The 25710-nt window shown below is 42.6% G+C and overlaps 1 protein-coding gene across 6 annotated transcripts in view; it reads right to left on the bottom strand.

Annotated features, from left to right (window-relative positions):
* Positions 1–25710, bottom strand: part of mapk8ip1b (mitogen-activated protein kinase 8 interacting protein 1b) — a 139745-nt gene that overhangs the window by 15511 nt on the left and 98524 nt on the right. For all 6 annotated transcript variants that reach the window (XM_048607379.1, XM_048607380.1, XM_048607381.1 and 3 more), the window contains exons 4-6: positions 22750–22831; positions 17689–18501; positions 2139–2214 (exon numbers count right to left, since the gene is read on the bottom strand). In XM_048607379.1, coding sequence (XP_048463336.1) covers positions 2139–2214; positions 17689–18501; positions 22750–22831 — 971 coding nt within the window. The remainder of the gene's footprint in view (positions 1–2138; positions 2215–17688; positions 18502–22749; positions 22832–25710) is intronic.

The following is a 25710-nucleotide window of genomic DNA, read 5'->3' as shown; positions in this document are numbered from 1 at the left end:
ACACAAGTAGCAAATTTCCACAACCTTTTTATTGTTCTTCTTGTTCTTTATGCCTCAATGATCTTGCATCTAATTAAGTTGAGATTTTGTACAATAGACAAATATAACATAATGATGTAAATTGCAATTAGTTCTGTTCTCACAAGAGCACTAAAGCGGGTGTTGAAAAAGCAGAGAGCTAGGAATAGAGGTACTAAGTGGCCAACAATGAATGTATTACAATGCTTGATCATAACAAATTATTCTAATTCTGGGTTATTTTAACAGGTTTTAAAAACTATACCAATTATAAATTCCCTCCCTGCAGTGTTACAACTACAAATTGTGACAACACTGGAAGCAATGCTACATCAGCTTTATAATTGCAAACACTTCCTAAATGAATAAATTAGATCAATTTACTGAGTATCAAGTGACTGTATCCGGCTGTAGTTAATCCACCAGAGGTGGTTGGTTTAACATGATTTGTTTCATAACTGTTTTCAAATGCATCCCAAATAACAAGTAATCTCTATGTCTGTTCCTCAACAACCTCTTCAAGAAAGATTGCAACAAAACTTCAAGTTTTACCCTGGTCTTAAATAAAACCTCCATGAAGCATCACTGATTATAATAGTTTCTATTCAAATTCACTTTTAATTATTCATTTGCAATGTATCGGTACTGATGGTTAGGCTAATATTCATTGCCTCACCCCTTAGTTGAGTGTGATTGCTGGGGGTGTAAACTGCCTTCTTGGGCAACTGCAATGGAGACAGTACAGAAAAGTGGGAGTGTGGTTGTTTAAAAGCAATGAGGGAACCAAACCGCATTGACATGTCAAGACAACATGGATCAGAAATGAGGTAGGAAAACATGCAAAAAGTAGCATCATTTTGAAACCAAATCAGAAGGAGGAACAGCAGAACCTGTGCATTTTAAGGAATCAAATGGTTAATCATCAGAGTTACTTGTTGGCTAACAAGTGATTAACAAATTAAACGCGGCCAGGAGTAAAAGGAGCATGAGCGTCAGGGATGGAGATAAAATGATGCCACTCCAAGGGAAGAAGCAGTTCAGATCAAGAACATTTTGGTACAGTTAAACAATAGCCTAAAAAATGAAGGCATTTTAGAAACACCAATTTTAAATTCCTGCTGAAGATTAAAATTATTCTTGTCACTCTCTGGTCTCTGTGCTTTGAAATTTCTGAAGCATAAAATAGACTTCAAGATATATGCAAAAGTAAATTGTTGCAGATGTTGGAAGTCTGAAACAAAAACAAAAAAATGCTCAAAGTATTCAGAAGTTCAAACAGCATCTGCAAAGAGAAACAGCTAATGTTTTGTCAGAACAGAACATTGACCTGAAAGAAGAACTCTTTCTCTCAACAGTGCTGCCTGATCTGCTAAACATTTTTCACCTTTTCTGATTTTGTTTTAAAGACGGATATGTCTTCAGCCAGCATGTATATTATTTTCCATCTCTCACACAGGCACCTTTTCCATTTTAAAAAAAGCAGAGTCACTGTTCAAAATATTTTTAAAAATCTCAGTGTAAATGATATCTAATACAGATTTGGACAATTGTCCCCCTCAAGATTTTATTCAAAAAACGTTGGAAACTGTTTAAGCAGAAAGTGCTAGGAGCAAACAGAAATATTAGTTTGGCTAACCAAAGCGCATCAGAAGTCAGGGGCACTGCACAGGGATGGGCTTCCAACAGAATTCTCCTGTTCATTGCCTCCAACATCAGATGTGTGACAAGATAATTTTAAGCAGCGCTAACGGTGTTCAACATTTCTCCAGGTCTTTCAGAGTAGTACTGTACTTTGGATGTTCTAGTAGGCTGCAAAACAGGACATCACAAAGAGCTTTGTAGCCAATGGAATAATGCCATGGGGAAAATGGCAAGGTCCCACAAATGTGATAATGACCAGATAATCTGTTTCAGTAACATTGGCTGAGGCACAAATATTGGCCGAGGCACAAATATTGGCCATGATACCAGTGGATCCACAAAAAGAAACAATGAAACCAGTGGGGACTTGATCCAAAGGCAGGTAAATTGGATTGGTATCAGTAGCCCTAATTAATGATGAACACAGGCACATTTGGGTCAAGTGTGCCTTCCTGTATTTGATGTGGAGTGGGTCTTACCTGAATACTGCTCTGTGTGTTTGATCTCTTTCTTCTCCGTTTATTGTACATGAAAATAATCCAAAGGATTCTGCACCTAACAGAAACAAACAAGTAAACTTAAATTAACTACTTTCAATGCCAATGCATTTAAAGATAAGCAAACTCCACACCCACCTTCCCAAAAGCTAATATTCTGCCGGTTACTCTGAATACATCTTCACCTCAAAAAGTTTAAACCTGCCCAGGCTCTGGCAACTCTTGATAAAGGTGGTGAAGCAGATTTAGTCGTAAACTGCCAATAGAGCTGGATAAATACTAGACTGGAAGAAAACCACAGGGCTATGAAGAAAGAACAGGAGAAAATTGGATTAGTTAGATAGTTCTTCCAAAAGAGGCAGAATAGGTATGCTGGACTAAATAGCCGGAAGATTTTATTCTTCCGCACACTAAAAATACTGCTAGGTGATGAGTGTTCCAGAAGGACAGGACAAGGTTAAGAATTTTGCACAGAATTCTTTTCCTGATTTTAAACAGAGGCTTAATACCTCAGACAAAAAAAATTAGAAAGATGATTATTGGACGAGCAGAATGTGTGTCTGCTAATATCACTCAATGTGTCAATTGCAAGCCAGAAACTACTGACAGAATTCAGGTCTTTTTCTCAGCAGATTCTGATGTCGTTTCTTTCATCTTCTGGTAGCATTGGTAAGTTGCACTGCGAGGCAAAAGAAACATGCAGGTTCTGCACTGGATACTCAAGCACCCTTTTTCTTCTTGCACTACAGATGTATCATGCATCAACGCACAAGACCAATTCCCACTCTCTGATTAGCATCTGATTCCTCCATTCAGTTAATTGGAGAAAATGGGAAAGGTTCATATCTCGAGTTTCTAATTATGTTTTGAAATATTCTAGAGAGACGTTTCTGTAAAATGCCCACTTGATGCACTGAACTTTACCCCTTATGAAGTGTGCATACCCCCAAGACATACTAGCCTACAAATTCTGAACTCTGCACATGGAATGAAAGGAGTTTTGGGAAGGATTTGGCACGAACACTATTTATACTTGGCTTCTACACCTAGCCCCAGCCTTTGAGCACTCAAGTTCTACTAACAGTCAGCGAAACAGGAGTTAAATTAATATAAACAATTTCTCTCTTGACAGATACTGCAAGACCCACTCAGACCTCCAGCATCCTAAGGACTTTGCTTTTATTTAAGCGAATTAATTTGTCCACCGTTTTCAGTCATAAAGATTTGAAAGGCCCTTTGAAATTAGACTGTGCAATGCGTAGGGCTACAGAAAGAATACCCGCATGATCATATCCAAGACCCAGGAGGGAAACTCACAACATCAAATCTTGCTGACTCAATCATTGACTGATCGATAACAATGGTATGAGAAAGGGTGTCATTACTGGGGCAGATCATCACAAGGTTTGTATGGAATAATCACAAGATCCTGTGAGCCAAGAGCCCCTAAAGCCTGTCCACCATCTACAAGGCACAATTCAGGAGTGTGATGCAACACACCCCAATTGCCTGAATGGGTACAGCTCCAATAACACAAGAAAATTTCACTACCCAGGACAAAGCTCCCTGCTTGATTGGCACCATATCCAAACAATCCACTCCTTCCATCAAAGACACTCAGTACCAGCAGTATACACTATCAATAAGATGTACTAAAATTAGCCTAAGACCCTCAGACAGCACATTCCAAACCTCCAGCCACTTACTGCTAGAAGGACAAAACCACAGATATATGGGAACACCTGCCCCTGTGAGTTCCGCTCCAAGCCACTCAACATCCTGACTTGAAAATGTATCAGCATTCCTTCACTGCTGCTGGGTCAAAATCCTGGAATTCCCTCCCTAAGGGCATTGTGGGTCTACCAACAGCAGATGGACTGCAGTGGTTCAAGAAGGCAGCTCACCACCACCTTCTCCAGGGTAACTAGGGACAGGCAATAAATGCTGGCCCAGCCAGCAAAACCCACAGCCCATGAATGAATTGAAAGAATTTATTTATTCTTCAACCATGGAAATTATTGCTCATCCTTAATGCCACTGAGAGGATGGTGATGAGCCACATATCCATGTGGTGTGGATGCAGCAATAGTGTCATTAGGAGAGTTCCAGGGTTTCGACACTGTTTCAGTGAAGAACAGAACTGTACCATTCTGAATCAGGATGGTGTCATCTTGGAAGGCAACTTGCAGATAATGGCATTCCCATGTGCTCTCTTCTAGGTGATGGATGCTGCAGGATTGGAAGGCTTTGTCAAAAACCATCTTGCTTTATGCCCTGGGCCTGCTGCAATGTTCCAACAAAGCACATGCAATCAAGGAACAAGTCATTTTTCATTTAGGTGTTTAACAGCCTCGCAGTCTCAATGTTGAATTCAATAACTTCTGAAACTGACCACATGATGTTTATTTTCCATTTTTCTCCCCTTCTCCCATCCCACTCCTGTTCTTAGTGCAGCTTTGTCTAGCTTGTGCCTTCTTCACTTTGCGCTTAGAGGGGACAAATTTTCTCCCCTTCAGTTTAATTTACACCCATTTTACACCTCTTTCTTTCGCCACAATTAACAACCCATTCAACTCTTGCACTGGGTCTCTGCCTCTGTCAAAAGTATATTTAAAAAAAACACTTTCTAAAGAGTCATACCAGACTTGAAATGTCGACTCTGCTTTCTCTCCATAGATGCTGCCAAACATGGAGTTTTTCCCAGCATTCTGTGTCTGTTTCAAACACTGCCTATATGTCCAGGGCAGTTATTCTCATCTCAATTCTGGAATTCATCTTTCATCCACATGAACCATGGCGTGGTTCTGTTTGCTTTTTATAATTTCATAGTATGTAATCATCACTGTTCAGTCCAACGTTTATTGACAATCTACAATTGCCCTTCGATAAAGTGACAGGTCACCACATTCTTGAACTTCCCCAAGTCCATCTGGTGTTAGTACACCCACAGTGATGCTAAAAATGGGGAGCTCCACACTTTTAACCAAATAGCAGTGAATAAATGGCAATGCAGTTCCAAGTTAGGATGGTATGCTCCTTGGGGAGAATCTTGGAAGGTTTGGAAGAGATTGTCAAAAGGAACTTGGCAGGTTGCTATAGTGCATCATCTATATAGTACGCATTGATACCACTGTGTGCCAATAGCAGAAGAACTGAATGCTTGCGGAGGTCAATATGGTATCAATTAAGGGTTTTTTTTCTTCCCTCCCCCAGTGGTGTTGAACTGCCACAGCAATGTTGCTGCTGCAGCCATCCAGCCAAGTAAAATGTGTTCTATCAGACCCCTGAAATTTGATCAGACTCTGAGGAATCAGGAGGTGAGTTACTCACCACACAATTCCCAAATTCTGACATATTCCTGTCGCCTAGTAGAACCCACTGAGCTTCAGTGAGGAAGTAATCACTGATTAAGAGCTGCCTGATAGTACTGTCGATGACACTTTCCACCGCTTGGCTAATGGACAGTAGACTGATGCAGTGGTAATTGGCTGGGCTGGATTTGTCCTGCCTTTGTTTTTTTTCTTGAAAAAGACATGTATGCAGACAGGACGTATCTGAGCTGTTCTACACTGTTGGATAGATACTAATGTTGGTTGCTGTTCTGGAACAGCTTGGCTGTGGGAGTGGCTGGTTCGGAGGTACAAGCCTTCAGTACGACAGCCAAGATGTTTTCAGGACTGATAGCCTTTGTTAGGTTCAATGCAGTTCTATGTTACAGCCCCAGTAGACTGCTGTTTTACATTTAGTTCTGCATGGGTGTTGGTCACTAGGCCTGATGGTAATGGTAAAGGTGAGGGATATTGCAGCGCAGAGTGTTACAGTGCATAGCGTGGTGAAAGACAATAGAAGACAACTTGCTGAGCTTTTGCAGCAACTTCTGTTTTTGTTCCCGATTGACAGCATCCGCATTTCTTTCAGTTTTTACCCTCCCAGATAGATCATTCCAAACCCGACCACACTCAGTAAAAATGTTCTCAAATCCCTCTAAACCCCCGCCTTCCACTTTTAAAAAAAAGCGTGCCCCTCGTTCTTGACCTGCTTTCTATCTACTGTGTCCATTACTTATAGTTCTGTTAACCATTGTTCTTCTTATAAAACAATATGCCCAAGTTGCACTCAATGCAGGCAAAATCCACATGATGTAAATAGGGGTACATTCACTACATTATTGATATACAACTTGTTTTCTTTTACTGTCCCCTATGTAAATTGCTCAATGTTCCCCTCTTCCATCAATCCCACTCCATTACACATGCTTATTGTAACCATCCAATCACCTGGAGATAAGCAATAATTTCCACTGGTACCATCCCAGAAAAATTCAAGGAAAATCACAACATTAATCGTGGGAGGAATCAAGTTGAACAAAAACAGAAGTTGCTGGAGAACTCAGCAGGTCTGGCAGCATCCGAGGGAAGAAAGCAGAGTTAACATTTCAAGACTGGTGACTCCAGAGCTGTTAGCAACCAACGTGGTTGGGGGGAACAGAAAAAGAGAGAGAGAGAGAGAGAGAGAGAGAGAGAGAGAGAGAGAGAGAGAGAGGATTATAGATGGCAGGCTAGCACAGTAGAGAAGCTGAATAAGTGATAAAGAGATCAGAGGGAAGCAGAGAATGGGTAGTCTATGCTAAAAGCAAACCATATGATGTGATAATAGCCCTAGTGGGTGAAATGGGTTGGCTGTGCTAAAAGCAATGTTATAACAGGACCTAAAACAAAGTTGCTGGAAAAGCTCAGCAGGTCTGGCAGCATCTGTGGAGGAGAAAACAGAGTTAACGTTTCGGGTCCGGTGACCCTTCCTCAGAACTGAAGGTGGCTGGGAAAACGTCAGTTTATATGCAGAAAATAGGGAGGTGGGTGGGGTAGGGAGTAAACGATAGGATAGAGCCCAAAGAAAAAGAGAGAGAAAGGCAGTTGGACAGACAAAGGAGTTGCTAACGATCAGGCTGGGAGGGTGAATAGTTGTTAATGGATACTGTTAGTGACTAACAGGGGATGTGTAGTGGCAGGCTATGTGGTAACAAGGCCTGGTGTGTGGGGTGGGGGGCTGGGACACGGGAGAGTTTAGGCCCTAAAATTATTGAACTCAATATTGAGTCCGGAGGGCTGTAGAGTCCCCAAGCGGAAAATGAGCTGTTGTTCCTCCAGCTTGCATTGGGCTTCACTGGAACACTGTAGCAGGCTGGAGACAGAGACGTTGGCCAGGGAGCAAGGTAGTGCATTGAAGTGGCAGGCAACAGGTAGTTCAGGGTCTTTTTTGCGAGCAGAACGTAGATGTTCTGCGAAGCGGTTGCCAAGTCTAAGCTTTGTTTCCCCAATGTAGAGGAGACCACATTATGAGCAGCAAATGCAGTAGACTAGATTCTTGGAAGTGCAGGTGAAGTGTTGCTTCACCTGGAAGGTATGTTTGGGCCCTTGGATACTGGGGAGGGAGGAGGTAAATACGCAGGTGTTGCACCTTCACCAGTTACAAGGGAAGGTGCTGTAGGGCTGTGCGGAGGTGTTGGGGGCGAAGGAAGCATGACCAGGGTGTCCCAGAGGGAACGGTCCCTGCGGAAGGCAGACAAGGGAGGGGAGGGGAATGTGTGTCTGGTGGTGGCATCTCGCTGGAGGTGGCGGAAATGGTGTCTGATGATCTTCTGGATGTGGATGCTGGTGGGATGGTAGGTGAGGATAAGGGGAACCCTATCGCTGTTGCGGGAGGGAAGAGAAGGGGTGAGGGCAGAAGTGCGGGAGATGGTTCGGACCCGATTGAGGGCCCTGTCGACAATGGAGCTGGGAATCCCCGGTTGAGGAAGAATGTGGACATTTTGGAGGCTCCCTTGTCGAAGTTGGCCTCATCTGAACATATGCGACGGAGACGGAGGAACTGAGAGAATGGGATGGAGTCTTTACAGGAAGTAGGGTGTCAGGATGTATGGTCCAGGTAGCTGTGGGAGTAGGTAGGTTTGTAATGGATATTAGTGGTTATAACAGGACCTGGTGTGGGATGGGTGAAAATAAAAACAGAGAAGGACGGAATCTGAAATTAATAAATTGGATGTAGAGTCCCAGGTGCTGCAGGGCTCACAAGCAGAAAATGAGATGTTGTTCAAATTTGCACTGAGGCTTGCTGGAACCCTACAGCTGGCCTATGACATTCTCTGCTCATTCTCAGCTCTCATTATCATGTCTTCAGCTGTTCTGCTGTCCTAGTCTGCCATCTATAATCCCCTTGTTTACATACTCCTTTCATATCTCTATGTCTCTGTCTCTGGGCTCCATCTCCACCTATTGCTCACCTCTCCCTTCCCGCCACCACCACACCCTCCAAACCCCATTTACCCCAACCCCCACAACTCCACCTTCAGTATAAAGACCAGCTTTTCCTCACTGCCATCAGTTCTAATGAAGAGTCACTGGACCGGAACCATTAACTCTGCTTTCTTCCCAACAGAAGTTGCCAGATGTGCTGAGTTTCACCAGCAATTTCTGTTTTGGATCTCCAGCATCTGCAATTGTTTGATTTTTGGGTTCATATGGAAATTGTGGCCTTTGTCCATGCCTAATGTACATCAGTTTCCATGAGTGGTGAGGTACCAGAATCATGTTGCTGGACGAGTAATCCGGAGGAAAAAACAAGTTCAAACACAATGTGTAAAATTTGAAAACTAAATCTTTTTCAAAAGGATCTGAAGTACAAAGCCAGCACCAGTAAAAACTACACTGAAGCTGATGAACTGTTGAGAAAAATTCAATGTTCTAATAACAACACTTCATTTGTGAGAAATCTATTATTACACCATGTGCATTGGGGTATGATTCTGGGCCAAAGGCTTCTCTGTATTCCGAAGTGACGCTGTAACTTCCACATTTGTATCAAGGTTCTGACAACTGCAAGCAAGTCCATCACCACCTTCTCAAGGCAACAGAAATGAACAAAAAAACTGTCCCTATCATCACATTCTGAGAATGATTTTGCAAAAAAAGCCTTGGGAGGGTAGAAACACTCCAATGAGCCACTCCTTCCCTGGACGTTTAAGTCAACTCTAGGAATTAAAATTGGTGACATCAGCCTATTCCCATGACACCATTTTCATCTATTTTACAGAGACAGTAGCTCACTTAATAGCATTTAAGATCCAGGGGACAGAAATTAGAGTTATAGAGTCAGAGAGTCATACAGCACGGAAACAGATCCTTTGGTCCAACCAGTCCATGCCGAACATAATCTCAAACTAAATTAGTTCCACCTGCCTGCTCATGCCCCATATCCCTCCAAACCATTCCTATTCATGCATCCATCCAAATGTCTTTTAAACATTGTAATTGTACCTGCATCCACCACTTCATCAGGAAATTCATTCCACATGCGAACCATGCTCTGTGTAAAAAAAGTTTGCCTCATGTCTTTTTTAAAATCTCTCTCCTCTCACCTTAAAAATGTGTCCTCTAGTCTTGAAATTCCCCATCCTAGGGAAAAGCCAACTACCATCACCTCTGTCTATACCTTTCATTATTTTATAAACTTCTATCAGGTCACCTCTCAACCTCCTATGCTTTTGCTAGCCCACCCAGTCAATGAATTACTATCAAATCAGAGGCCAGCAGTTCTTCACTGCCAACAGCATTACCTGAATTGATGTCTGTTGGCAGTAATGCTCTGAAGACTTCACCGGGGGTTGAGGCTGGATCTTGGACAAGTTTCAGTGCATGGGCAGGGAGAACAGCAATGGGGTCAGGCAGAATCAGAATGGCGGATTACAACCTCCCACCACCCTCCCTATGCTGGCTTACTGAAATCAGGCACAGAGTGCATCTCAGCAAGACCAAGCCACTTCCTACATTAGGCAGTAAATTTGATTTTGGAACATCCAAACAATAAGAAACCACTAAACAAATCAAAGTCAAAGTCATCTAACCCACTCACCCAACTTTACACAATGACTCCTAATACCTTTCTTATTAGTAGTCTCGTTTGAGGAAAATTTACCCCTCTCCACCCCACTGAATACATCTTTATTCTCAGATCATTTGCACCAAACTCCTTTAGAATCATAGATTTTATACTACAGGAGGCCATTTGACCTATTGCGGCAGTACCAGCTCTCAGAAGAGATACCCAGCAAGTCCCATCCTCCAGCCCATTCTCTGTAGCCCTCTAAATTCATCACCTTAAAAATATATATCCAGCTCTCTTCTGAAACCTACAGAATCCACCCCCACCTCATTCCTAGGTAGTGTATTCCAAATCTTATTCTGAGTAGAGAAGTTTCTTCTTATCTCATTCAGTTCTCTTGCTGTCAATCTTGAACCGGTGACCCCTAGACACTGACAGACTAATTAGTGGAAACAGAATATCCTTCATTGCCCTCTCAAAATTGTTCATAATTCCAAACACCTTAAGGTCACTTTACAATCTTCTCTGCTCCAAGAGAATAAGCCCAATTTCTCTAATCTTACCTCGTACATTATTTGTGTTTATTAACCTGGTTTTTCTAAACAGTGGGCTGTCAGGTGGGGTTCCATTCATGATCAGGCTGCATTGAGTTGGAAAAGTGGGCTTTCTATCGCCACTGCAAGTAACGAAGGAGGGTAGTGCCGGGAAAAGTAATTACTGTGGTGAATTTCATCAGTCCTAGAATAGCACAGAAATAAACCGAATGGCCTCATTTCGTGAGTCTAAATCAGCTCTTTGAAAGATAAATCTACAAAGTCCCACTCCTTTTCTCTTTTCCTTCAAATATGTCTCAAATTCTCTTCTAAAAGCTTATATTGAATCTGTTTCCATCACTCCCATCAGGCAATGTCTTCCAAATCCTAACTAATGATTCCCCAGAAAAAAAAACAAAAAAAAAAGGATTTTCCTCATATTGCCTCTGGTTGTTACTACTACTCCCTTAAATCTGTGCACTCTGGTCATCAACCTTGCAACTATTGGGAATTGTTCCTCTTTCGTTTTATGATCCCAGCTGATGATTATGCAAGAGAGCTCAGTTCCCAAAGCAAAACCTAGCTTGATAAACCCCAAGTTTCAGTTTTGTTATTTTGTTCATCATATTCAAGATAAAGTGAACATACTCTGGAGACGGCTGCTAATGTACTTTAACAAAAAAAAGACTCAAAAGAGAGATTAAAAATATCATCTATATTACAATTTACAAAGAACTACTTGAAATTTCTTATGACAAGTATCAGAAGTAAACATTTAACCCTCTTATCTTCAGACACCTTACATATACTGTCGATACAGTATAGAGCTGGAGGAACACAGGTCAGGCAGCAGAGTAGGAGAGTCAATGTTTCAGGCCCAGACCCTTCATCAGGACTCTTCGACTCCTCCGATACTGTGTGAACTGCTGTTTTCCTCCAGCTCCACACTGCATTGACTATGACTCCAACATCTGCCGTTCTTGCTATCTCCAACCTTACACACATTCCGACCTCAGTAGAGGGTCATCCTGTCTGCCTTTTTAAAGTTCCTTGATCAATTGGATGGCTGGAATCGGTTTCTGGAGATTTCCTCTCAAAGATTTCTAAATGCTTTCAGAGCAAACATGCATTTTTCATACCCTCAGCTTCCACGAATTTTCTGGCTAGTCTTGTATCCACAGACATACTTAGTTTCCCCACAATCTCTACCCGTCCCCACCTCCAGATCCTCTTAAGCAATTCACAACTTTTCTCTACCTGTACTGACTGTTAGTTTAGTCTCAAAACAATGTTTCTTGCTCTGACTGAACATGGCCACACTGACTGACCAGACTCCTGTTGCTAGGCAATAGTTCTTTTTTCCTCTATCCTTGTTTTCTAATGCAGTGAACCATTCACCTAAAGATATTTAAAGATCAATAAACAAAGACACCCCAAATAACACTCCCAGAACAAATCTAAAATCCCTTGTCAGCACACAATATAGAAATACAAAATAAAGTTAAATAGGCAGAAGCATGAAGTCGCGCCACAAATTTGAGACATTTGCAGAAATGAATGAGTAAAAAGAAACAGCATCAGGTGGTAGAGTTTATGAAATAGTCTTTCAATAACACAACAGTAAGATTAAAGCCTGGCTTATCTTTGAATTGTAGTATTTAATCTTAATATGTAATTCAGTGTCAAAGAATTCTGACCCCAAAGATACTTGCTGACTTCACCTTCTCTTTGAAGAGTCTGTCTTCACAACAAAATATACATTATATAAATATATAAATAAGTTTTTGCCATAAAAGTCCAACAATAAGCACTTCGCTCCAAACCAAAATGGTATATTTCAACTCATTACCCAGTAACCACAGGTTATTTATATCTAATAGCACCAGGCTCTGAAGCACATTCAGTTAGCTTTGCCCAATCACGGCAAAATGAGCAATGGAGATTATAAACTAAATAACTGCATTTTGAGATGTTGTTTGTGGGATATACATTGGTTAAGACAATAGAGAGCTTTCTCACTCATTTTCAAATAATACTATGGGATCTGAAGTAACCAACTGAGAAGGTACACGTGGCCTTTGTTTCCTTGGGGCATCTCAACTGAGAGACGGCACCTCAGAATGCAGCACTCCCACTGCACTGAAGTACATCAACCTAGATTATTTGTTTAAGCTTTTTATTCTGAAATTAACCCAGCTGAACAAGATTGACTTATTGTTAAGACCATCATTTTTATAGAAAATGGAGGACTTTAATTGCTAGAACATTGGTAAAGATACCACAATTACAAATGGTTAAAACTACATTTGATTAAGACTATAAGACATAGGAGCAGAAATTAGGCCATTCGCCCCAACGAATCTGCTCTGCCATTCAATCATGGCTGATAAGTTCCTCAACCCCATTCTCCTGCTTTCTCCCCGTAACCCTTGATTCCCTTGATAATCAAGAACCTATCTATCTCAGCCTTAAATGTACTCAATGACCTGGCCTCCACAGCCTTCTGTGAATTCCATAGATTCACCACTCTCTGGCTGAAGAAGTTTCTCCTTACCTCTGTTCTAAATGGTCTTCCCTTTACTCTAAGGCTGTGCCCTCGGGTCCTAGACTCTGGCCAATAAAAGCATCTTCCCAACATCCACTTTGTCCAGGCCATTTAGTATTCTGAAAGTTTCAATTAGATCCCCCCCTCATCCTTCTAAACTCCGAGTATAGTCCCAGAGTCCTCAAATGTTCCTCATATGTTAAGCTTTTCATTCCTGGGACCATTCTCATGAACCTCCTCTGGACTCGCTCCAGGGCCAGTACATCCTTCCTGGGCCCAAATGTGGCCTGACCAGGGCCTTATAAAGCCTCATTAGTACATCTCTGCTTTTATATTCAAGTCCTCTCAAAATAAATGCCAACATTGCATTTGCCTTCCTGACTACTGGCTCAACCTGCAAGTTTACCTTGAGACAATCCTGGACTAGAACTCCCAAGCCTCTTTGCACTTCAGACTTCTGAATTTTCTCCCCATTTAGAAAAAGTCCATGCTTTTATTCTTCTTAGCAAAGTGCATGACCTCATACTTTCCCACGTTGTACTCCATCTGCCACTTCTCTGCCCACTCTCCTAACCTATCCAAATCCTTCTGCAGCCTCCCCACCTCCTCAATACTACCTGTCCCTCTTCCTATCTTTCAGCCAATAGCTGCTTCTGCTACTGTGTCCAAGGGGGCACGTTGGAAACTCCCAGTTGGAATCCCACAATCCTGCCACAAGGATTAAATGCAGGGAAAGTAGTAGTCTCTGCCTGGGTTAACAGTTGCAAACCCTCTGGATTACTCCGGTAACAAGAGAGGGGAAGCAATGAGGCAGGTTTAAAAGCAAAACATGTAGTTTCCTCAATTCTCTTTCCACACTTTCCTTTATTGGTCAGAAAGAGATTGGATATGGGAGAAAACAGGCCAGTTAATGTGGGAAGGTAACAACAACTTACATTTGTATGGTGCTTTTAGCATAGTGAACCACCCCAAGGCACTTCGCACAAGCAATGAGCACAGAAATGGTACAGATCCGGTGCAAAATTCATAAGGGGCTCAACAGGTCAGATGCTGGAAGAAGATCTCTGCTGCATGAGAAATTGAAGACATGGCATCTCAATCTCAGGATGAAGGTCTGCCATTTAGGATTATGAGGAGGAGAAATGTCTCCACCCAGAAATTCAGGAATAATTCTAATTCTCTATACCAGAGAGTATGTTACGTATACTCAGCAGTTTAATATCTTCAAAACAGAGATTGATGGATTTTTGAGTACTCAGGGAATGAAGAAATGTGGGGATTTTGCAGGAAGATAGAATTGAAGTAGAATCACAGAATCGCTACAGAATGGAAGCAGGCCACTCAGCTCATTGAGCCTACAGCAACCCTCCAAACAGCATCCTACCTGAATCCAGCCCCCTACCATATCCCCACGGCTAATCAACCTAGCCTGTACATCCCTGGACACTATGGGCAATTTAGCATGGACAATCCACCTAACCAGCACATCTTTGGACTGTGGGAGCAAACCACAGACACAGAGGAACCGTGCAAACTCCACACAGACAGTCATAGAACATAGAACAGTACAGGCCCCTCGGCCCACGATGTTGTGCCGAACTTTTACCCTAAACCTAAGGTCTATCTAAGCTCCATCCCTACCTTATACTATCATCCATATGCCTATCTAATAGCCACTTAAATGCCCCTAATGAGGCTGACTCCACTACCCTCTCCGGCAACGCATTCCACGCCCCAACCACTCTCCGAGTAAAGAGCCTACCTCTGACGTCTCCCCTATATCTACCTCCGACGTCTCCCCTATATCTACCTCCACTCACTTTAAAACTATGCCCCCTCACAATAGCTACCTCCACCCTAGGAAAAAGTCTCTGGCTGTCCACTCTATCTATACCTCTGATCATTTTGTACACCCCTATCAAGTCACCTCTCATCCTTCATTGTTCTAAAGAGAAAAGCCCTAGCTCTCTCAATCTTTCCTCGTAAGACTTTCCCTCCATTCCAGGCAACATCCTGGTAAATCTCCTCTGCACCTTTTCCAATGTTTCCACATCTTTCTTGTAATGAGGTGACCAGAACTGGACATAATACTCCAGATGTGGCCGAACCAGGCTTTTGTATAGCTGGAGCATAACTTCACAGCTCTTGAACTCAATCCTTCTATTAATGAAAGCTAACACATCATATGCCTTCTTAACAACTCTATCCACCTGGGCGGCAGCTTTCAGGGAACTGTGGACATGAACCCCGAGATCCCTCTGCTCCTCCACACTACCAAGAATCTTTCCATTAACCCTGTATTCTGCTTTCAAGTTTGTCCTTCCAAAATGCATCACCTCACATTTTTCAGGGTTAAACTCCATCTGCCACTTCTCAGCCCAGCTCTGCATTCTATCAATGTCCCTTTGTAACCTAGAACAGCGCTCCGCAATATCCACAACTCGACCCACCTTCGTATTGTCCGTGAACTTACTAATCCACCCTTCCACTCCTACATCTAAATCATTTACAAAAATCACAAATAGAAGAGGACCCAGAACAGATCCTTGTGGTACACTACTCGTAACTGAGCACCATGTTGAATATTTTCCGTCCACTACCACCCTTTGTTTTCTAAGGGTCAGCCAATTCTGAATCCAATCTACCACATTTCCCTCTTTCCCATGCCTCCTTACTTTCTGCATGAGCCTACCATGGGGAACCTTATTAAATGCCTTACTTAAATCCATGTATACCACATCCACTGCTCCACCTTCATCCACGTGTTTGGTCACCTCAAAGAATTCAATAAAGGTTTGTGAGGCATGATCTACCCCTTACAAATCCATGCTGACTATCATGAATCAAACTATCCAAGCGATCATAAACCCTATCTCTCAGAGCCCTTTCCAATAATTTGCCCACCACTGAAGTAAGACTAACTGGCCTGTAATTTCCAGGGTTATCCCTATTCCCTTTTTTGAACAAGGGAATGACGTCCGCCACTCTCCAATCATCCTGCACTATACCTGTGGACAGTGAGGACGAAAAGATCATCGCCAAAGACCCTGCGATCTCTTCCCATAGAATCCTTGGATAAATCATATCAGGCCCAGGGGATTTATCAATCTTCAAGTTCCTCAAAATCCCTAGTACATCTTCCTTACTAACATCCACCTCCTCTAGCAAACCGGCCTGTTTCACACTGTCCTCCCCTACAAATAGGTCCCTCAGTTGTCAGTACCGAAGAAAAGTATTCATTAAGGACCTCTCCTATCTCTTTAGGCTCCATGCACAAATTCCCTTTACAATCCTTGATTGGCCCTACCCTTTCTCTGGTCATTCTCTTATTCCTCACGTACGTGTAAAAAGCCTTGGAGTTTTCCTTGATCCTATCTGTCAAGGTTTTCTCATGCCCCCTTATAGCTCTAAGCCCTTTCTTCAGCTCCTTCCTGGCTAACTTGTATCCCTTTAGAGCCTTTTCCGATCCTGGTTTCCTAAAACTTAGGAAAGCATCCTTCTTCCTCTTAACCAGTCATTCGACCTCTCTCGAGAACCAAGGCTCCCTCACTTGACCGCATCTTCCCGCAACATATCGAGCACATGCAGTATGCATTCCTTAAAACCATCTCCACATTTCTATAGTGTTCTTCCCTGACAGCATCTGTTCCCATTTTATGTTACCCAGTTCTTGCCTAACAGAATTATAATTACCCTTCCCCCAATTATAAACCTTACCCTGCTGGATGGGCCTATCCTTTTCCATGACTATTGTAAAAGTAACAGAGTTATGATTGCTACTGCCAAAATGCTACTACCAACAGGTCTGACACTTGGCCCGGTTCATTGCCAAGCACCAAATCCAAAGTGGCCCCTCCTCGTGTTGGTCTACCTTCCTGAACGCACTGGACAAAATCCTCTCCATCTAAACTATTAGAACTAAAATGTTTCCAATCAATACTTGGAAAGTTGAAGTCACCCATGACTACAACCCTGTGACTTCTGCAACTTTCCAGTATCTGCCTCCCAATCCGCTCCTCCACTTCTCTGCAACTATTAGGGGGTCTGTAAAAAGAACCCCAAAGTGACTGCTCCTTTCTTCTTCCTGACCTCAACCCAAACTGACTCTGCAGACATATCATTCTCGAACTGCCTTTCAGTAGCTGCTATACTAGCCCTGACTAGCAATGCCACTCCCCTGCCTCTTTATCCACCCTCCCTATTTCTTTTAAAGCATCTAAATCCCGGAACTTCCAACAACCATTCCTGTCGCCGGAGGGTGGAATCAAACCCTGGTCCCCAGTGCTGAGGGGCAGCGGTACTAACCACCGAGACACTGTGCTGCCCACAGGTAAACATCAGGTGTGATATACTGAATTGTAGAACAGGCTTGAAGAGCCAAAATGGACTATTTATGTTCGTGTCTAACATTCTTACGTGTCGTAAGACCTGAGAGGATTTGTTTGGGAAGTTAAGCCTGGGAACCTCAATGACTCCAAATCATGACTGACTTACTTCTACAACATTACACACATGCCCACAGCCATTCACTGGTCAGTCATCGAATCCTGGTTTGGAAAAATTGGAAACTACTTACTAGATGTCCTTGATCTTCCACTCATAAAAACATTGAGGAATTTCTTGGAGAAAGGAATATCTGCTTCTGGTGTGGAGTCTTCTGACAGACAGATTGAGTCCCTCTTCAGCACACCCTCCTCATATTCCTCCCCAATCGCAGACTCGTACGGCGATGTAACACAGTTGTCATAGACGGTTGCTGAATCACTGTCATCGCTGTACCCTGAGTAACAGTGCTTTAGGCTCACCAGCTCCAACTGCATGTTGTCATCCACAACCAGGGTGTATTTAACCGAGTCATAGGACAGCGCACTGTCAGAGCTGACCGAGGTCCGTGGGCAGAGCTGCTCTGCGTTGAGAGAGGTTCGTGGCAACGAGCAGCTGTGAGACGTGGAAAGGCACGAGAGCACTTCGTCCTCTTCGCTGATTGATGGTTTCGGGTTCCCTGGCAGGGTCAGGCAGTGAGTGAGGTCTACATCCGAGCTGATGGACATACGGTTCTCGTTGGACTGAGACAGGAAGGGCTTCTCGTTTTCCGAGGAGTCAGAGTTCCTTTGCACCGGAGTTAGGTAGATCTCCTCGGTCGCCTCAATAGGCACCTGTGTTTGGTACCGAATGTGCTCGTCGTGTTGGCCTTCGTTATCCTTCCCCCGCTGGTTAGAGGCCATCGCTGGTGCCGAGCATCCTGTGGCATTGGAAGCCACAGTCTCGCTCTGTCCTGGTGGTGCCCGCCTGCAGGTGTTGACCTGGGCAGTCGATGCCGCTTTGTCAGTGATGCCACTTGCTGGTTTCACCTCATCTCCTAGGCACCCATGAGCGGGAGTCACCTCTCCTGTAATACACAAAAAAGCTTATTCAAATGTCCCAAACAAAAGACATCAATCCCAAACAAAACAGCTGCCCTATTCTCTCGGCCACTGCATTGCCTTTAAACAGAAAGTCATCTTGTGCACTGCTCAGCAAACACTGTCAGCCAAAAGGCACAAATGATCACTTGGACATAGCCCAAGGGGCTGGACTGTGAGAAGGAATGATAAAGAGCAAGGAGGGAGGAGAAATGAAAGTTATGGTGTGGAGGAAAGAGAGCTTGGTGAAGGAATACAGAAGGTGGTGGTGGTGGAGAAGGGAAGAGAAGTGGGACAGGAGGATGGAAGAGAGCAAGAGCAAAGAGAAGGGCAAATAGGGATGGAAACTGAAGGAAGGAAGAAATGGAAGAAAGAGGAAGAAGCTGGAAAGGAGGGGGAAAAGTAAGGAGGGGAGGACAAGGGACAGAATGCAGTACAAGGATACAGAGAGTGGCAGACGAACAAATGGACAAAATAACAGGCACAAACAGGTTTTGCTGTAATTGTTCACTTGTAGAATTCCAATCTTTTTATTTTAAAATTGTCCAGTTCTCTGCACAGAAGTGTTTGAAGCTTTCTGTCATGTCTCCCTGTAGACTTCCGACATCAGCAGAGTTAAGAGTCCAGAGATGTGCAGGCTAGGTGGATCAACCATGGGAAATGCAAGGTTACAGGAATAGGGTAGAGGGGTGGGTTTAGGTGGGATGCCCTTTGAAAGGTCAGTGTGGACTCAGTTGGCTGAATGGCCTGTTTCCACACTGTGGGGATTCTATGACTGTATGATTAGCTCTAGTTTTAAAATCATAACTAGAAGTTGGACTCGTCTCAAAGCGAAAGGTGGAATGATCACTGGACTATTGATGAAGAGACCCCAGCTAATGCTCTGGGAACACAATGGATTCAAATCCTACAATGTCAGCTGGTGAAATTTGAAGTCCATTAATAAATCTGGAATTTAAAGTTGATCTCCGTGATGGTGACCGAGAAGCTGCTAGTGATGGTCAAAATCAATCTGATTCATTAATGCTCTTTAGAGGGGCAAATCTGCCAGCCTCTCAGTCTGGCCTACATGCGAGTCCAGACTTTAAATGCCTTCCGAAATCACCCAGCGAGTTTACTCAGTTCAAAAGGAATGAGGGAGGGGAAACAAATTCTGGCCTTGCTGGTGATATAGTCACATGCTATGAAAAATAAAAAGCATTAAAATAGGGTTGTGAATTTAAAGTGCACTGCCTGGAACTATGGTGGCGGCAAGTTCCATCGAAGCATTCAAGAGGACATTGGATGATTATTTGGATGGATGTGGTGAGCAGGGATATGGGTGGTGGGGGAGGGGTGGGGAGGGAAGGAAAGGTAGGGATTGGCACTAGGTAATAGAACCAGTGCAGGTATGATGGGCCAAATGGCCTCTATCCACACCACAACAATTCTAATTCTCAGCAGAGAAGGTTAGTAACAGATCTAAAAGGTGCGCTTAAAATCATAAAATTTTAGATAAAGCCAACAAAAGAAACAGTTTCCACGACTGAAGGTCAATAATGAAAAGACACAGATTAAAAGTCATTTTTAAAAGAAAAAAAGGTAGCAGCATGAGGAAAGGCCTTTCCACCCAACGGATGTTTGGGATCTGGAAGAAACTGGGCTGGTGGAATCAGATTGAATGGTAACTGTGGAGAAAGGAATTAGTTAAACACACAGGGTGGATCTTGGAGGCAAGGTGAAATAATGGGACGAGTTGGCACTGGAGAGAAACTCACCCCAATCTTGTTACCTTACCAGTTAAGTGCTTGTCAAGAAGGTCCATGGGTGACCTTCTCAACTTGTCAGCGATTAAGACCCCAGTGTGGTCAAGAAATGGCCACTCAAGGACCTCAACTCACCACCTCCCCAGTCACCTGCCCCCATCTGATAGCAATTGGAAGCATGAGTGGCAGGCAAGGGACTGGCCTCTTAAAGCCATTCTCCTTCCATTGCCTCTAATCTACCCTGGCCCCTCTCCCAACCTGATCCTCACTCCTTGAAAAACAAAAAAAAACAAACAACTTACCTTCTCATCGCTGGATTCTCTGAGGAGTAGGCCTCAATGAGGGTGTATAAAGCACAGAAGCTTGCAGCTGTTACCTGATGGGATGGGCTGAAGGGCCTCTCTGTGTCATTAAACCTAATACCATGACTGTAATCTTTTAATTTGTGAAGAGAATTGAATACAAGAGTAGGCATGTTATATTTCCGCTGTCATGCAGGGCATTGCCGAGACTGCATCGGAGTTGTGTCTGCATTGGTCTTCTTATTTAAGGAAGGATGTAAATACACGAAGCACTTCAGGGAAGGCATACTAGATTAATGGATGGAATGGGTGGAAAGGTTAGACAGACCAGGCTTGGATCACTGGCGTTTAGAAGTGTCGGAGATGATCAAAACAATCTCCTGATAGGTCTTGAAAAGATGTGCGTAGCAAGGTTTCCTCTTTTGGGGGAATCTAGAAAGAGGAGTCATTGTTTTAAAATAAAGGGTCACCCATTTAAGACAGATGAGGAGAAATTATTTTTCAGAATGTCATCAGTCTTTGGAATGCTATTTTTCAAAAGGTAGTGGAAGCAGAGTCTTTGATTGTTTTTAAAACAGCAGTAGATAGGGTTAGGATTATAAGCAAGATGGTGAAGAGTCATCGGGGTAGACAAAAATTTGGAGAAATCAGATCTCCCATGATCTAAGTGAGTGATGGAACAGACTCAAGGGATTGAGTGACCTATTTATGCGATCATACATGTTAGGAACACATTAGAATACTGGATTCCCAGTGCAGTGGTCAACAAAGTTTTGTCAGTTGTTAAATCAGGTCATATGGGAAAGTGCAGTGAGAAATCTCAGGGAAGGCAGCTAATGGTTAAGCAAACATTTCCGACGACATCCGCAGTCCAAACATTTTGCTTTGTGCAAATAACTAGGGAGTAGGTTGTCAACTTCACAGCTGCTTGGTACTGCCTGACAGACCATCCACCCATTGAAGGATCAACCCAATTTTTATTCCATTGAAGCAACTAGCTGCATTTATAGAGTTCCTGAACGAAAATGAGCAAGATGCTTCACAGAAGCATAATCAGGCTAAACCAACAACAAGCCAAGCGAGGAACTCTCTCCTACCACAGCAACCAAATGCTGGGGAAAGAGATGTTAAGTCAGGCCTTAAAGAAGGCAGTACTTGTGGCTAAAGGAAGAGAAAACATTTGGTTTCCCTGGTCACATATTCCCATGGGAATGCATTCAGACAATTTAAAGTCATGATCTCTCCTGTGGGACAGGATTATTTCTGCTTGTTGAAGGGCTGTCAGAAATTCAATGATAGACCTCCTTACTCTCTGACTCCAGAGTTAATGCCACTCAGTTATGCTCACCAAATCCCATTCAGCTAACACCTCGAATTTAAAATTCTTATCCTCACCTTCAAATCCTTTAATGTCCTTTCTTTATTCATTCATGGGACATAGGTGTTGCTGGTCAGCCAGCAGTTATTAGCCATTCCTAGTTGCTCTTGAGAAAATGATAGCGAGCTGCCTTCTTGATTCACTACAGTCTGCAATGCCATTAGGGAGGAATTCCAGGATTTTGACATAGCAACAGTGAAGGAATGGCAACATTTTGCCAAGTCAGGATGGACAGCAGCTTGGAGGGAAACTTGCAGATGGTGGTGTTCCCACATATCTGTTCACCCTCCCTTATCCTTGTGGCCTCCTCCAACTTATCAATGGGCAAAAATCAGTGCACCTCTCCAATTCTGGTGTTGCACACATCTTTATATCTTTCACTTCATCATTGGCAGGTTTAATTTCAGTTGTATGGAGCTTAAGCTTAAGAATATCCTTCCTAAACTTCTCTGTTGCTCTACACACCCTTGTCTTTTGGGACAAAGGCAAACTTAATTTGGCCAGGCTTTGAGTCACATCTCTTAATATTGCCTGATCTGGCTCGGAGCCAAAATGTTTGTCTGATAACTCTCCAGTGAAGAGCCTTAAATATTTTACTGTGTTAAGGAGGCTATACGATGCAAGGTCCTGTTCCAAACACAACACAACATTCACTTCGTTTTTGTTTAAAAACATCCTTGTGCAATACGCACCCCTAGAGCTCACTGGACAAGACTGATGGTTTAAGAAACCAGTTAGTAAATTTTACTCAAAGTTTCAGCGCCAAAACAAACACGTCATCAGGGACTAGCATAGTGCAGGAACACATACCTGTTTTGAGTGGGGAAGAGGATCGGGACACCTTTTCTTGCCAGCTGTACTTTTTGCCAAATGAGTTGTTATTCAGTGTATCCTGCAATAAAGGTAAACAAAGGATGTCATATACAGATGGCAGTCTCATGGACAAAAACAGAAGTTGCTGGAAAAGATCAGGAGCTCTGGCAGCATCTGAGAAGAGAAAATCAGAGTTAACATTTCGGGTCTGGTGACCCTTCCTCAGAACTGCAGTCTCATGGAGCTGCGCAGCACACAATCAGCCATATGACATCTTCAAGAAGTTGCCAAGCAACTTACAATAACAAAGATAATTCAATATAAGTCTCCTGCTTTTGAATGACCAAAACCATCAAGGTGAAAAATCAAGATTGCAAGCAGCAGAGCAGATCTGGGAATATGGGCTAGACTGCATGTTAAAACACCTCTCCTGTTCTCTCTTGCCATAGTCTTCAACCTGGGGAGATTAATTGGTGGCAGGGCTCGTATCATCCAGTTCCTCACTTATGCCAGAAGTCAGAAGTGACTGTCATTGACCTGACCTTCAATAACATTAGTACAATGAACAAAGAAGCTTCTAGCATGAAAGTGTCAGCCTGGTTGCACTTATTCCTTTCACCCTGTCACAGATCCTGGCTTTGTGTGCAAGTGTAAAACGTGTGATGGAGAGTTGGCAGCCCATTTTACATCTCTCCCAAGTTTTATTATGTATAAGTACACAGTATTTACATTGCAAATATAAGCTGTTCAGCCCAACTGCTTTGCCATTCTTTATGCTTTACAAGACTCTCCTCCATCCAAAACATCTGTCTAGTCTTTGCTTTTCTGATGAAGGGTTTAGGCCCAAAACGTCAGCCTCTCTGCTCCTCTGATGCTGCTTGGCCTGCTGTGTTCATCCAGCCCTGCACCTTGTTGTCTCGGATTCACCAGCATCTGCAGTTCCTACTATCTGTATAGTCTTTGCTCCCTGATGCACAGAATTTCCTTTTAATTTTATTCAAATCACCTCAAATATTCCATGTAGGGGTGAGTTTCACATTTAATCCACTCCCTAGATGAAGAAAACCTCCTAAATTCCCTATTGGATATAATACTTTCTTATAGTTATGGCCCTTAATTTTGAACCTTCCCCACAAGTGAAAAACCTTTCCCTATGAAATAAGATGGTCTAGTTTCACATTGTAACACTGTCAGGCTTCTCACCTGTTTCATCTACTGTTGAGACACTCATTCGTGCATCCGTGACCTCTAGATTCAACTATTCCAATGCACCCCTACTAGTCTCCACATTCTACATCTTGGTTTAGAAATCTCATTCTTGTTTACAAATCCATTCAAATCTTTGTGCTTTCCTAGCACTGTAATCTCTAACAGCCCCACGACCATTCAAAATATCTATACCCATTACATTCTGGCATCTTGAACACCCGATTGCTGCTGTGCTTGTGTCTAGGTCCTGAAATCCCTCTGTCTCTATCTTCCTCTCTCTTGCGCTTCAAGAAGCTCATTAAAATCTATCCATTGACCAAGCTTATGGCTATCTTGCCTAATAATGCTTGACATGGCTCAACGTCCAATTTTTCATTTATAATAATTGCAAAATACCTTTTCAATTTTGTTTTTGCTATGTTTAGAGCACTATACAAAGTTCCTGGCTGTCTAGCCAAACACTTATATAATCTTAAAGAATATTCACTGCAACACAATAGACCTCTTGGCTAAAACTAAATCACAACATCCGTTCTGAATTCTCTTTTGCAACAATTGCTGGCTTAACACTTACTCTTTTTTTCTTAAAATTCTGTTGTCGAATTTAAATCAAATAGAATACTTGCTACCACAGTCAGATCATATTAGTGATGCAAGACCTTCTTTGTCAAATCCTTATCTCGCTCCAGGAGAAATAGCTCTGAACAATATCTACTGAAGAATCATGTGCTTGTGACTTAAATGAGAAGCAAATGTTCAATTTAGGCTGAAGGGAACGTTGACCTTTACAGTGCTCCTAATCAACTAAATGGCTAGGTTGCTAAATGCAGACTTTTGTTTTAGATCTTCCTTCACTTGGAACCACATATCAGATATAGCCATCCTATTTGAAGTATATTTTAGCCTCAAATTACAAATTGATAGGCAGCAATCATGTTTATTAAATCAACTGCAGGGATGTCTCTTTCAATCATTTTTTCAGTAATCTAAATTAGACTGATTATTAGAAATAATTTGCCCAGTCCCAGTTCAGCAAAGCCTAATAATCTCTGCAGTGATTGGCTACACTAGCAACCCTTGCCACTTCATGTCAGACTGTCATGATCTGGCCTTTGGCGATTGGAGATAAGTGACCAGAAGGAAGTCAGTGCTTCAAATTATAGCCTTTGCATGTTGTATTGGCTTTCCCAACATGTGGCCACTATCTGTAACAGTGTTGCAACCATACACCAAAAGCACCAATAATGTGCATTCTGTATTGTACTGTCTGTAAAGATATAGGATTTAATTAGCCAGGTAGCCAAGGTACGTGGGGTAAGTGTTTCCATGAGGCCACATTCACAGATGTACTAGAGTGTCAGTTTTGGTGTAATAAGACATTAGCCTGAGCAGCCTCCTAACGGTCAGGATGGCAATTCTGAATTAAGCAAGAGCTCTCATTTTCCAAGTCAAGAGTGATTAACTCAAGCACCTGGAAACCAGAAAAAACCAAAAACAAAAAACATGCTAGGATGGTCTTGCTGTTTAACAACATTAGCCTGGTAATTTTCTGTCTTTGATTCTAATTTCCTTGCAGTCTTTGGAGATACATCCGTAATTTATTTAGGTTTACTAGTTCCCTGCTAGTACTATCTTTTGTAAATTTTTTATATTCTAAAATATTGACTGAGGTGAGATAGTGATAATAAAACAGGCACTATTTCCCAAGTAGTAACAGTGACCATATTTCAAAAAGTGCTTCATTGACTA

The sequence above is a fragment of the Rhincodon typus genome, chromosome 17 (genome assembly GCF_021869965.1).
Source record: "Rhincodon typus isolate 14 chromosome 17, sRhiTyp1.1, whole genome shotgun sequence".
NCBI lineage: Eukaryota > Metazoa > Chordata > Chondrichthyes > Orectolobiformes > Rhincodontidae > Rhincodon > Rhincodon typus.
The sequence above is the reverse complement of the archived record's forward strand: the minus strand, read 5'-3'. Positions and strand labels throughout refer to the sequence as shown.